Below are 15,675 nucleotides of genomic sequence, written 5' to 3'. Positions count from 1 at the left end.
TTTCCCTCCATGAGGGACAACAGTTTGAATTTAAGGCTGCCATTCCCACATAGTAGATCATGGGGTTATCACTAAGACCACATGGTTCACAATTTAAATATCACTTTAAACTTCACAATTCAACAGAACACGAGATTTTACACATTACCTCTGGCCCAACCAACAGCTACCATGGTAAGCCAGGCATTTTTGTAGTGGCTGTTTGCATGTGCAACTCCAGCTGTTATTTTCCAAGTCCTAGTCACTTCTTTCATTCCTGCAATCATCAGTCGAAGAGGCAGAAAGGAAAAGCATCGGTAGAATATGTCATGTGGACAATAAAATACAAGATACCTGAAATTTAGAAGAAAATTTCTACTTAAAATCTCTTGGCAACAACGTTACTCTCCTAAAGCAGCTTTTAAAAATAAATTTTGGAGCATCACTAAGAGTTCTTTAATATTATCGCTATACACCATATATCCTTTAGTGTTTTAGCTCCAAATTGAAAATTAGAATAATCCCTTTTCAGAATTTACCTAATTAAATCTCTTTCCAGGTATTTATACTGCACCCATCACCTGATAATTGAGCACCTAAAATATAAGGTCATTACACAAAATATATTCCCAAACACAACATAAATAGTCTATAAAGGCTTCCTTAAAGTACAGTAGAACAAACTGAACCCATCCTTGGAACGGAACACATTTCTTTAAGCTTATAGACCACCAAAGATTCCTCTCTCAAGTTGCAAGGGTAGATGCCCTTTCCCAAACAACAGAATTGAAATTCTGGATTCAATAATTATGACTGTGACTGTATGCAATCATTGAGATTTGAGGACTTCAATAACTCAGACATAGCTTAGGTGTTTGTTACAGGAGTGGGTGGGTGAGATTCTGTGGCCTGCATTGTGCAGAGGGTCAGACTAGAAGATCATAATGGTCCCTTCTGACCTTAAAGTCTATGAGTCTATCAGTGAATAGCAACATAGGCTTGAGGATACCTTAGTGTAATCTAAACCTTTAAAAATTAGAAGTGAAAGGAGTGAGTAAAATAATTTGTATGACTTCATTTGCACTTGCATCCGACGAAGTGGGTATTCATCCACGAAAGCTCATGCTCCAATATGTCTGTTAGTCTATAAGGTGCCACAGGACTCTTTGTTACTTTCATTTGCACAATAACCCATTTCTTATGTGCAACAGATGTCACAAGTTGCATTACTGAATGATTAGTGTTCAAATAAGAGCACATCCACTTTCTTTTGCACTGACTAGTGACCTGTTTCCCCCCCCATACAAACCTTATATATGAAAGCAATTATTGAACTTAATTGTTCCATGGTATATGAGAAAAAGAGTGATCATGCATCAGTGCATGATAGTATGGATGCAAACTGTATTGTGCAACTGCTATTTACTATAGACAATTAAACCTCTGGATATTGAACATATAAACTCTGCCCATTGGTAAATCGTAGTCACATACTGGGGGTAAGAGTTCGATCCAGTGCTAAGGCTTTTTTACCTTGAAGCGTTCTGCAAGAGGCTGCAACTCTGCATGCCACTATGGTCAGTCATCCAAAATAAAAATCACAACTGAACTTAAATACTGAACATTAATAACATGTTAAATGGTTAGAGAACAACTGAAAAATGAAGAGTTCTGCTCAGATTAGTATTCAGTTTCACAAACAGTTATCTTTTTTAAATCAAATTAATAATTCAGTGACACTTGATATGCATGTGTGTGTATATTTAAGTATTTGTTCATTAACATGTCAAGCACTATCTAGTGCAAGTGTTATAGATATTTTTAATCCATTCTATAAAATTTATAGTTGCCTCCATCCAGCTCAAGGGAACATTTTGTTTCACTATGCAATTTGTATGTGATTGGTGTAATAATTACAAACAACTACATATGCAAAGTATTTGTGGCTGAAATTGAATTGCTAATGTTTACTTTCACAGCATTCTCCCATGCTAGTGGTTCCTTCATATAAATGCTACTGCGGAGTGACAATATCTACATTGGACAAAATTAATTCTTGTGTAAGCAGGTGTTGCAGTAAATGGAGTTTCACCTCTCTACTCCAAGGGATTAATTTGCCTTAATATTTTTGTACTACTCAGTTTACTTAATTATTAACTTATTAACAGAAGTTATTAAAAAGCCTATAAATTGTGGGGAAATTCAAATGGATTTTACCAGTTTTCAGTGTTGTGTGTTGGTGCTGTAATTATGAAGCATAGTATTTATTTTATTCTGTTTTTGATATTGAAAAAGAAGTTTACTGAAAAACTAGACCATCCACAGCATTCTGTTGAACAATGGCAGAATCATCCACAGTTCTCTATTTTTTGTTGTTTTCTACTACCCTCCAAACATTATTATTTTATGCAACTACCAACAGCTACCAGTAGATGTTGCTATTCCACATAATGTTTTAAAATGTTATTGATGCTGAATTACCAGATAGAGAAAACAAAGGGTCACATTACCAGTTTATATTTTAGGGTATGAATTCTGCTTTATTTACTCTAAGACCAAATAGGAATCATAGGATAAGTCAATGTAAAGTTCTAGTAGTGAGCAAGAACAGTTTTTTTACATAACTAATAGTTCTAAAGGTTTCATAATGTTTGTACTGGGTCATGAGCAATACACACCATTTTCACTTAAGTCTGATTTAACAGTACATTTGGTTTATATACTGTCGTCTTTGCTCTTTCACATCTTTTGGTGCGTTGTCAAAACAGACTCCAACAAAAAACTGCTGAGCTTGAATTAATATGCAAACTAGATACCATTAACTTGGGTTTGAATAGAGAGAGCAGCTAGGTCATTACACATATTGAATCTATTTCCCCATGTTAAGTATCCTCACACTTCTTGTTAACTGTCTAAAATGGACCACCTTGATTATCACTACAAATTTTTTTTCCTCCTGCTGCTAATACCTCAACCGCATCTTAATTAATTAGCCTCTTACAGTTGGTATGGCTACTTCCACCTTTTCATGTTCTCTGTATGTGTATATGTTCCATTCTATGCATCTGATAAGGTGTCACAAGTACTCCTGTTCTTTCTGCGGATACAGACTAACACGGCTGTTACTCTGAAACCTAACATTCATAGACTCAACGACTTTAAGGTCAGAAGGGACCATTATGATCATCTAGTCTGACCCCCTGCACAGACTCTCACCCACCCACTCCTGTAACAAGCCCCTAAGCCATGTCTGAATTATTGAAATCCTCAAATCGTGGTTTAAAGACCTCAAGATGCAGAGAATCTACCAGCAAGTGACCCGTGCCCCACGCTGCAGAGGAAAACGAAAAACCTCCAGAGCCTCTGCCAATCTGCCCTGGAGGAAAATTCCTTCCCGACCCCAAATATGGTGACCAGTTAAACCCTGAGCATATGGGCAAGACTCACCAGCCAGCACCCAAGAAAGAATTCTCTGTAGTAACTCAGATCCCAACCCATCTAACATCCCATCACAGACCACTGGGCATATTTACCTGCTAATAATCAAAGATCAATTAATTGCCAAAATTAGGCTATCCAATCATACCATCCCTTCCATAAACTTACAAAGCTTAGTCTTAAAGCCAGATATGTCTTTTGCCCCCACTACTCCCCTTGGAAGGCTCTTCCAGAACTTCACTCCTCTAATGGTTAGAAATCTTCATCTAATTTCAAATCTAAAAAAGTCACTTGTGAAAACGGTATACCTACTCCAGTTATATGTAACACTCAAGAACACAGAATATATATTTCTCTTTTTTCCCAGTTTGCATACCATTTTACTGTTTTCCCTGGATGCAACCAAACAGGAATCTGTCCTTTGCACATCTCATTCAGCAAAAGTACAATTTTTTAAAAATAAAAATGTGATTTTATAACAGGCTACAATTATAAAGCCAGTAGGAGGACTGAGGGGACACATAGTACCCGATACTATTTAGTCTTTTATAATTGACTAGATTTCAAGGAGACTGTGTCCTTAAAGAAATCAAATGGTTAACTTTCTTGTAACTGGTTTCTAAAAGTAAATTCTAAATAGGGATTTGTGAGTTTGAAGTTTTGTTCAGAAAATATATTTTAAAGTAAATTAAACTAACAACTATTAGAAGACTACATTCAGAAAGTAGCTTTCATCTCTTCCACCTGAGTACGTCAATGAACAAACTCATTTCATTTAACAAAACAAGAGTATAAAATAGAATTGTAGGACTCGAAGGGACCTCAAGAGGTCTAATCCAGTTCCCTGCACTCATGGCAGGACTAAGTATTATCTAGACCATCCCTGAGTGGTGTTTGTTTAACCTGCTCTTAAAAATCTCCAAAGAGGGAGATTCTACAGCCTCCCTAGGCAATTTATGTCAGTGCTTAACTACCCCGACCCTTGCTTCAATTTAAGCCCATTGCTTCTTGTCCTATCCTCAGAGATTGAGAACAATTTATCTCCCTCCTCCTTGTAACAACCTTTTATGAACTTGAAAACTTGTCAACTCTCAGTCTTCTCTTCTCCAGACTAAACAAATCCAGTTTTTTCAATCTTCCCTCATAGATCATGTTTTCTAGACCTTTAATCATTTTTGTTGCTCTTCTCTGGACTTTCTCAAATTTGTCCACATCTTTCCTGAAATGTGGCACCCAGAACTGGACAGAATACTCCAGCTGAGGCCTAATCAGCGCGGAGTAGAGCTGAAGAATTACTTCTCGTTTCTTGCTTACAAAACTCCTGCTAATACATCCCAGAATGACGTTCGGTTTTTCTGCCAACAGTGTTCACTGTTGACTCATATTTAGCTTGTGGTCCACTTTGACCTCCAGATCCCTTTCTGCAGTACTTCTTCCTAGGCAGTCATTTCCCATTTTGTATGTATGCAACTGATTGTTCCTTCCTAAGTGGAGTACTTTGCATCTGTCCTTATTGAATATCATCCTATTTCCCTCATACCACTTCTCCAGTTTAATCCAGATCTTTTTGAATTATAATCCTATCTTCCAAAGCACTTGCAACCCCTCCCAACTTGGTATCATCCACAAAACTTTAAGTGTTCTCTTTATGCCATTATCGAAATCATTGAAGATGATATTGAATAGAACCAGACCCAGAACTGGTCTCTGTGGAACTGCTTTTGATATGCTTCCAGCTTGACTGTGAATCACTGATAACTACTCTCTGGGAATGGTTTTCCAAATAGTTATGCATGCACTTTATAGTAATTTCATCTGAGTTGTACTCCCCTTGTTTGTTTACAAGAAAATCATGTGAGAAAGTATCAAAAGCCTTACTAAAGTCAAGATATAATCACATATACCATTTCCCCTCATTCACAAAGCTTGTTACTCTGTAAAAAGAAAGCTATTAGGTTGGTCGAACATGATTTCTTCTTGACAAATCCATGCTGACTGTTACTTATCACTTTATCATCTTCTCGCTGTCTGTAAAGTGACTGCTTAATTATTTACTCCATTATCTTTCCGGGTACAGAAGTTAAGCTGACTGACTGTAATTCCCCAGGTTGTCCTCATTTCCAGTACTTGCCCTTCTCCAGTCCTCTAGAATCTCTCCTGCCTTCAATAATTTTTCAAAGATAATTGCTAATGGCTCAAATATCTCTTCTGTCAGCTCCTTGAGTATTCTAGGATGTATTTCATCAGGCTCTGGTGACTTGAAGACATCTAACTTGTCTAAGTAATTTTTAACTTCTTCTTTCCTTATTTTAGCCTCTGATCCTACCTCATTTTCACTAGCATTCACTATGTTAGACTTCCAAATCACTAACCAACTTTTTGGTGAAAGCAAACAAAAAAATCATTTAGCATGTCTGCCATTTTCACATTTTCTGTTATTGTTTCCCTTCTCATTGAGTAATGGCTCTGCCCTGTCCTTGGTCTTCCTCTTGCTTTTAATGTATTTGTACAATATTTTCTTGTGATCCTTTATGTCTCTAGCTAGTTTAATCTCATGCTGTGCCTTGGCCTTTCTAATTTTGTCCCTACGTATTTGTGTTATTTGTTTATATTCCTACTTTGTAATTTGACCTTGTTTCCACTTTTTGTAGGACTCTTTCTTGAGTTTCAGATCATTGAAGAACTCCTGGTTAAGCCAGGGTGGTCTCTTGCCATACTTCCTATCTTTCCTAGGCAGTGGGATAGTTTGCTCTTGTGCCCTTAACAATGTCTCTCTGAAAAATGGCCAACTCTCTAGAACTGTTTTTCCCCTTGGACTTGCTTCCTAAGCAGTCTTAACTACCAACTCTCTGAGTTTGCAAAAGTCTGCCTTCTGGAAATCCATTATTTTTATTGTGCTGTTTTCCATTCTACAATTCCATAGAATCATGAAGTCTACCATTTCATAAGCACTTTTACCTAAGCTGCCTTCCACTTTCAAATTCTCAACCAGTTCCTCCTATTTGTCAAAATCATATCTAGAACAATCTCTCCCCTTGTTGCTTTCTCCACCTTCTGAAATAAAAAGTTATCTCCAATACATTCCAAGAACTTGCTGGATAATCTGGGCTCTGCTGTATTATTTTCCCAACAGATGTCTGGGTAGTTGAAGTCCCTCGTCACCACCAAGTCCTGTGGTTTGGATGATTTTGTTAGTTGTTTAAAAAAAAGCCTCATTGGGATAAAGTTTCACTACATCTTATGGTAGTTAAAGAAAGCCACAGGGAAACAAAAACCAAACCAAAAAAAAATAAAAAAAATTCTCAGAAGCCAGCACAAACCCCATTAAACTGATTTCAAGGGTCATCTGGCACTTTGGTTGTGAAGTAGCCAAACCATGTTAATTAAATCTGACTCTAAATATTCCCCAGGTTTTCAAGTCCTCCAGAAAGCAGGATTAGGATTTAAATTTTTGCTGTCTAGTAGCAATTTATCATTTCCACACACAAATATTGTGCTTTCCAAGTTCTTTGCTTTTTTAAAAAAAAATTGAGAAAGCACACTTCTCTTAAAGCAACTAGTGCCATTTTATAATTTGTGAAAGGTTCTGATCCATTTCTTGTTCCAAAATTTAAGTGAAACTTGCATTAGACCCCCAGAAGATTAAGTGTATTTTGCTGATAATTGTCTGCAATGTCAACCATAAGGAACAGAAATTGATGCTATAAGATAAGGTTTAGTTTTTGCAAAAATCCAAACAAGTAAAGGGTACTCTCTCTTAATTTGAGTTTAACTGCTTCCATTTTTTGCTTCCTTGAAGTGGTCCAGTAAGGCCTGCATTCCTCAACAACAAAATTGTTCAAACCCCATATCTGATAATGGTGCATCTCACAGCAATTTAGATATACAGTATAGGTTAACTACTGGAAAACTGAAGAATCGGGTTCTGAACTAATGTACTAAAGAAGAGTACATCCTCTGCTCTTCCCTACTGGAGCTCTGCCTTAGTCCCAGCCGCCATCCTTTGGGTATACCACAAATAAAAGGTACATTCTTAGCTTTAGTTAGCAAACCCTCGTTAGTGAACTTGGGTTAAAATAGCACTAAGACACAGCTACTCTGCTTTTAACTTGAGCTAGCAGTTTAAATTCAACCCCAGACTGCCCTATAGGCTTTAATTTGAGCTGCTAATGCAAATTAAAAGCTGATTTGCCATGTCTTCAATGCTATTTTACCCCGAGAAAGCTAACCTGAGTTGAACACACTTTTTTGCAGCATAGACAGACGCTTGGGAACAAAACAAGATCTCCTTCACCCTTCAACCCCAAGCTCTGAAACCTATCCCTTTTCCACAGCAAGCCAATTCACTGCCTCTTTCTCACCTGCCTTCCCATTAAACTTGCTCCTGACTTCCATGTAAATTTTTCCCTCACTTTCGTTCCCAAAATGACTCCCGTCTGTTAGTTTCAGAACATCAAGCTGGGAGCTGGCAGTAAATAAAGGAGGTCATTGCCAAGAAGCATAAGCTGAACGAAAGGGGGTGGTGGAATCAGTCCCAGCAAACCCTCCTTTCTAGCAGCAGAAAAACATCTACTTCTTAGTAGAATCTGGATGCCCAATAGCTACCCCAAAATCCTTTAAACTTAGACAGACCCTATGCGTCATCCTTCTAGGAATAAGCTTACTTCTTAAAGTAACGATGATAAACTCTGCCTTGGGCAAACTTACTCCTCTAGTTTCTTTACAAGACTTGGAAGAGACTGACTTATCACTTGCCAATAATAAATAGAAAACGCTTTAAGTCAAATGAATGGCCCTACATGAGACAGCCTTCCAAAGACAGAGAATGAAAGATAAACTTGCTCCTTCAAGAGAGTCAAGCTGCTTCCATTAATTCCAATCAGCGTTAACTCTGAAGACTCTCTGACTGTGTCCACACCAGGGGTTTTGTATCTAGGGAGGTTTTTTGCTACAGTTGCCCCATTGTCGCTTACTATGAGTGGAGCTCTAGCAGCTGCATAAGCACTAGACTTATTAAGTGTGCACATAGTACGAGCTCACTAATACAAAAAACAAAGGTACTTATTTTATACTCTTGTGCATGCTTACCAGAATGAAGATGCCAGGAAGACATTAGTGCTGTTTGTAAGGAATCCTACAGGAGGCTCTGCAAGCATCAGGGAAGACAGAATAGACCCACCAAAGCAATAAAGCATAGCACTAAACCAACATGCAATCGGACTCCGGCGTGACACTTCCACTGCTCCTGAAACAAAACAAAGTAAAAAGGCAGCATGTTTAAATGACATATTTGTACAAGACAAGTAAGGAGGTATCAAACACACCAAATTTTAAAACTTTTTAAAATATCAGTAACACGCAAATAATTCAGACACGGGCTTGGTTTGTTTGATAAGATTACATATCATTGAAGATAAGCACTGAATATCGGGTAATATTATGACCGATGATGCAAAATTCTACACATCAATCCCCTGAAAAAGACAAACATGTTAATGAAAGATCAGAAAAAGAAAAACACCTATGCATGAGAACTTGATTGCCAAAATATTGCTATGAAACCTACTAGCAACAACAAAGCTCTATACTGCACTCAACGCCTCTCATAAGAAGACCCCAAAACACTTTACAATAGGTAGTATCTTCACTGTGCAAATGAAACACAGAAAGTTGAGTGACTTCAGTAACATTGGACTGACCTAGTACATCAAGTTTTATCAGGCTAGATGGATCACATCTAACCTTTTAGTGGCTAGTACCAGATGTTTCAGGGAAAAGGTGAAAAAAGTTATCCCTTAAAAATATTTATCCTATTTAATATTACTGTGGATGTTACTATTCATATAAATAGCTAATCCTTAGCTTCAAAGGTCTCTTGAATCTACAAGTTCCATAGGTTAATTAGATGTTGCATAAAAGGGAGTTAATCATCAGTTTAAAATCTTTCAAAGTCTTTTGTGTGTCCCCTTATTGTATTATAATGGATAAAAATGACTACTCTTTTATATATCATTTATTCTTTTATATCGGATGTCCTCACATTCATCTCCTCCCATATAAACTCGATCATAAGCCAGTTAGTTTATAAGCCGACTCCCCCTGCCTGATGGATAAGTAAAAATGGAAAATGTTTATGACTCATTTATAAGCCAACCCTATAATTAAGGGGTGGGCAAACTTTGGCTCCCGAGCCATCAGGATAAGCCGCTAGTGGGCCGAGAGGGTTTGTTTACCTCGAGCGTCCGCAGGCACAGAGGTAAACCTAAGCAAACAAAGTGTCCCGGTGCGCCAGCTGCTTACCCTCATGGTGGGGAAATTTCTTTGGGGGGTGAGAAGCTGGGGTTCAGGGGAGTAACCCCTGTGACCACCCCCCACATGACCCCAGCCCTGGCCCAGGACACCCCACACTCTCCTCATCCCATCCCTTCCCGCCTTATCTGGATAGGGCCTGGGGAGGATGTCTCTGGCCTGGCTGGAGCTGCTCTGGCAGGCCGGGCAGCGCAGCCGCAGCCTGCTCCGGTGGGCCGGGCCAGGCGGCACGGCCGCAACCTGCCAGTCCCAGAGCTGCAGCTGCTTCGGAGGCTGGGGAAGGCTGGGGGACAGCAGCGTGGCCAGAAGCAGAGAGACTCTGGCCCCTCCTCTTCCCTTCTGGCTCTGCTCCCTTTCTTTGCTCCCTCTGTTGTGGGGAGGGACTGTGTCCCACCTCTCCCTCTCTATAGCCGTTCATAAGCCAACTCCCTTCTCTGGTCCTTCCCTTTTTTACTAAAAAAAATTCGGCTTATGAATGAGTATATATGGTATATACTTTTTTAAAACTCTGAGAAACCTTGCAATGCCTCTAATCCAGAGATTCTCAAACTGGGCGTTGTGACCCCTTAGGGAGTTGTGAGGTTATTACGTGGGGGGGTTGCAAGCTGTCAGGCTCCACCCCAAACCCCACTTCACCTCTAGCATTTATAATAATGTTAAATATATTTAAAAAGTGTTTTTAAATATATAAGGGAGGGGGTCACACTTAGAGGTTTGCTGTGTGAAAGGGGTCACCAACACAAAGGTTTGAGAACCACTGTTCTAATTGATATCCCCTCTTCCCGCCAGACCCTTTCTATTTCTGATGTATCTAGAGCTGGCCAAATTTTCCAAAGTTAAAATTTGAAGTGTCATCAGAATGTAACACTGTTTTGCATTTTCAACCAGTTCTAATTATATACTTTTTAAAACGAGGTGACCAGAATCGAACAATACACACCAGTAATTTATATAATTGGATCAGAATATTTTCAACATATACACTATACTCACTTCTTAATACAAACTAAAATTGCCTGTTTTTCTGACTCCTGCTGAGCATGGAGCAGATGTTTTCACTGAACTATCCACAACGCCAAAGACCTTTTTTTCCTGAGTAGCTAGAGTTCATTTAGAATTTATTACTGAGATTAGTTCAAATTATTACTTTCAACATGCACCACCCCATACTTAACTACACTGAATATCATATGGCATCATGTCACCAAATTGCGTAGGTAAGATAGGCCATTCATTAATTCCTCATTGAATTTTTGTCACAAATTAGCTAAATAACTTTATGCCTCCTTTTATGCTGACTTAGACTGGATTTATGAGCAGCTTCAATGGAAACAAAATTAAACTTAATGTGCCCTCTTGCCAGGTCAAACATAAAAAGGTCGGATACACCTTCAAATCTCACAGCAGCCAAACATAATAGTTTAATAATCCAGATAGCAAAAATGCAATTAGGAACCTCTTATGATGGCTTCAAACATTTCTTTAGTGGCTAAGATGACCTCTGCAAGCAAATCTAATATTCCTGCCAGACATGGTCTACTAAAGGGAGATACCATAACCAACATGGTTGCCCTTCGCAGATATAGTTCACTGTCACAGTTTGAACCCATGAGCAGCATTCCTTCTGCCCCCTGAAGACAATGGATGTGTGCCAAGACAAAAGAGTTATCCAGGACCAAAGTGCAGGGCAGATCCTGAAACATCAAGAATACCTGCTGAAACAAGACACTAAAGCACATTAACTCAGGTGTTGATACTCTGATAAAATAGTCTCCCAACCTCTCCTCCAGATGCTGAAATATTCAGGGACCAGTAATCTGGTAACATCAATATTTTAATAAATGCATACCATCATTTCCCTCTCCTCATACTTTCCAAACTGCTGAAGTCATGGAGTTTTACTTCCAGATCCTGGAATGCCTGACACCTGAGTGATGCAGGATTCCTAATAAAGGAATCCTTAATCTACCGAAATTTTGTTCTGGTGGTCCCACCTCAAAAAAGACACAGTATATTATAATTGGGAAAAGTACAGAGAAGGGCATAAAAATGATTAAGGGTATGAAACAGCTTTCATACAAGGAGAGATTAAGACGACAGACTTTTCAGCATCAAAGAGAGATGGCTAAGGGGAGATTTTATAGACCTCTAACATATCATGAATGGTGGAGAGAAAGTAAATAAGGAAGTATTATTCACTCCTTCATATAACACAAGAACCAGGAATCATCAATGAAATTAATAGGTAGCAGGTTTATAACAAACAAAAGGAAACACTTCTTCACACAACACAGTCACCTTATGGAACTCATTCCATGGGATGTGTGAAGGCCAAAACTATAATGGGGTTCAAAAAAGAATAAATTCATGGAGGATAGGGCCATCAATGAGTATTAGCCAAGTTTGCAGGGCTGCAACCCCATGCTCTGGGTGTCCCTAGAGTCTGACTGCAGAAGCTGGGAGTGGATGACAGGAGATGGATCACTCAACGATGGCCTGTTCCGTTCATTCCCTCTGAAGCACTTGGCATTGGCCACTATCAGAAGATAGGATACTGAGCTAGATGGATCATTGGTCTGATCCAGCATGGTTGTTGTTCTGTTCTTAAAGTCTGACACTTCCAAAGTATAAGACAGCATGTGAAACCTATTTTGATCCTATAAGCCCCACTAAATTCACACCTTCTAGCTCAAGAAAACCCTAGAAAGCATTCATCAATCTCCCCCCATCCTCACAAACACACAGCTGGTGTCTGGCAAGTTTACACACATATAATTGACACCAAATCACTCTTCCCAACCAGTTGTCTGCCTGCAGCCTATACAGATGCACAACGGGTGACAGACCACCAGCTAGCTATATCACTTTCAAGACAGCATGAACTGCAATGAGAAACTGACAGAGATGCACTTTCAGTTGCTGATCCTACAAATATCTCAAAGCAAAATAAGCAGCAGGAAGAGGGAGAAAAAGAATGCAAAATGGAAAAGACAAAAAGGTTGCAGAGAAGAAAAAACATGCGCCAAGACAAAGCAGAAATATCAGTCGCAGTGGTAGTGTTGACACTTCAACAATGAAAGTGATCTGATAAATGCAGCCTGCCATACAATAGTTTGTTCAGAACTGCAATCTAATCTAAAATTACATCTGGGATAAAGGAGGCCTGGAGAGGGAAAAAGAAGCAGTGATAGAATGGGAGGGATAGCTCAGTGGTTTGAGCACTGGCCTGCTAAACCCAGGGTTCTGAGCTCAATCCTTGAGGGTGCCACTTAGGGATCTGGGGCAAAATCAGTACTTGGTCCTGCTAGTGAAGGCGGGGGGGCTGGACTCAATGACCTTTCAGGGTCCCTTCCAGCTCTATGAGATAGGTATATCTCCAGATATTTTTTATATTATTTAATCCTCTACACCCTACATAATTTTGCACTTTTGAAGCTATTTACTCCCAAACTTTCCTAAAACCCTGAGGGAAAGAAAGCTTCATTTGTATAGGGGACTACAGAATAGTCTATCTGAACAAGTATTTCTTGTACTGTTAGAATTCATTGCATGCACTAGACTTTTCTGACCACTATTATTTCTAAGAAAGTAGTAAGTAGAACAATGTCTTTCTGAAGACTGCTATACTTGCGCTATGTTCTGCCCTAGAAAACATCCGCCACTGAAATCTGTGGTCAGACTTTTGGAATACTTGCTTTAAACACTGATATTGCCCAGATCATAAATTCATTTGTTTCTCCTTAAAAATAGAGCTCATTTGGTATGAACTCATACCCACAGCAGATTCAGCTGATAGAAACATTCATTTATTGACATCGGATTTACTCTTATTGCTTGTACTTTTGCTCTATAATGGCTTTGCCTAGTTTTGTATTTAAAAATAGGCTTAAATGTATATCAGCCTGTATAAAGCCTTGGCTGGGATGATTTAGTTGGTGTTGGTCCTGCTTTGAGCAGGGTTTTGGAATAGGTGACCTTCTGAGACCTCTTCCAACCCTCATATTCTATGATTTTATCATCAGCAGGTAGTGTTAAAAACTCTTGATTTATTATTAGTTCCAGATTATGAAACAATAAATTACTCTGATTATTACAGCTCCTGAGTGTGAGATGGTTCTCATAAGTCAATAATCCAGTTCTGACAGCTATACTCTGTATCATAATGGCAGTCAGCCTAAGGACAGTAGTTTGGTAAATACTCAATATGTGGATACTGGGCTTAATGGAAATTCTTGATATTGCAGGTGTAACTAACAGGAAAGATGATGAAGGCATCTTTGATTAAAAGGATCAATAAGTATGCAGGGTGCTTATTTCCATATATCTATGGATGTGATAAAATCTCTTTTTGATTGCTAGACAGATTTATGGATTTTTATCAATTCTACTTTAAAGCATTCCTAGCTCGCACCTTGGTTTAGGGCTTGGCTACACTCACACTTTACAGCGCTGCAACTTTCGCGCTCAGGGGTGTGAAAAAACACCCCCCGAGCGCTGCAAGATGCAGCGCTGTAAAGCGTCAGTGTAATCAGGGCAGCAGCGCTGGGATGTGGTTTACGTGCAGCGCTGGGAGAGCTCTCTCCCAGCGCTGCCGCTCTGACCACACTCACACTTCAAAGCGCTACACCCGTAAATGATGTGGTTTACGTGCAGCGCTGGGAGAGCTCTCTCCCAGCGCTGCCGCTCTGACCACACTCACACTTCAAAGCGCTGCCGTGGCAGTGCTCCCGCAGCGCTGCCGCGACAGCGCTTTGAAATTCCAAGTGTAGCCATACCCTGAGTCACATTAGCCCTAAAAGGACAAAAACAATCACTCCCATCCTGCCCCATTTTTGTAATCAAGTTAAGGGCATTCATGCATTGCACTCTCGCAGACTGAAATGTTGGGACTACTGCCCCTTATTACATATTAAGGTATTCTCTCCCCCTTTCCTAGTTTCTAGAGAAGGGAGGCAAACATTTAATCCCACCTTCAGATCCTGAAATCTTCCCTATAGAGATGCATGACCATTCATGGAGAAAGTTTTAAAACTGCTTTCCCTACAATTATATGGACTTAAATTTGTCTGCAGGGATATGAGAGTTCTGACATTTTTCAGGGGGTGATCCAACTTAAACATGTATCTGACTACCAGGGGATGGGAGAGAGACAGGAAGAAGAGAGTATATTTTTGGGATGGGAGAGGAGACTAATCTCACTCTCAACAAGTCTCAGATGGTCACGATTCAAAGGTACTTTCAAGTTATTATTCAAAAGATTGCTTTGTTGAACTGGACAGATGAGATTACTGGAAAGTTATACCCCATATCCTTCATAGAAATATGGTTATGATATGAATATGGCATAACTAAGATGTACTTTATGCAAGATGACTTGTAAGATATCATTGGAAAGGCTATGATTTACTAACGTTAGGATGCATGTATCATTTCTGTAATTAAAGTTCAGAATACTGACTATATAACAATTACAACTGTGTGTACTTGGGGAAATGCACACCAGACAGTAAGCAATCCGACGTAATGGGCCATTAGAAAAAGACAATGAGTCTTTGAAGATGTGGATCTCCCATCTGCCTGGAGTTCCTTCTTGTGGACATTGCAAATAAACATGGTTTCATAGTTGCTTTGACACTGCAAGATCAGGTGATAAGACCACCTGATCCAAAATACCACCTTGAACACTGCTGGTACTTTTCCTCTGTAGGGGAATGGGGATCAAACAAAGGTTTCCCGCCTTAGGTAAATCCTTTTTAAGGCTGGTGAGGGAATTAATCTAGGCCACGTCTACACTACGGGATAATATCGAATTAGCTAAAATCAGTTTCTTAAAACTGATATTATAAAGTCGAGTGTGCGCGTCCACACTAGGCACGTTAATTCGATAGTGTGCGTCCATGGTCCAAGGCTAGCGTCGATTTCTGGAGCGGTGCACTGTGGGTAGCCTTT

The 15,675-nt window shown here is 39.4% G+C and overlaps 1 protein-coding gene across 3 annotated transcripts in view; it reads right to left on the bottom strand.

Annotated features, from left to right (window-relative positions):
• Positions 1-15,675, bottom strand: part of TMEM38B (transmembrane protein 38B) — a 90,097-nt gene that overhangs the window by 13,327 nt on the left and 61,095 nt on the right. For all 3 annotated transcript variants that reach the window (XM_032765845.2, XM_032765847.2, XM_032765846.2), the window contains 2 exons: positions 8,506-8,662; positions 149-333 (listed from right to left, as the gene is read on the bottom strand). In XM_032765845.2, the coding sequence (XP_032621736.1) occupies positions 149-333; positions 8,506-8,662 (342 nt within the window). The remainder of the gene's footprint in view (positions 1-148; positions 334-8,505; positions 8,663-15,675) is intronic.

Source organism: Chelonoidis abingdonii, chromosome 6 (assembly GCF_003597395.2).
Source record: "Chelonoidis abingdonii isolate Lonesome George chromosome 6, CheloAbing_2.0, whole genome shotgun sequence".
Lineage (NCBI taxonomy): Eukaryota > Metazoa > Chordata > Testudines > Testudinidae > Chelonoidis > Chelonoidis abingdonii.
This window is presented reverse-complemented; position numbering and strand designations above follow the sequence as displayed.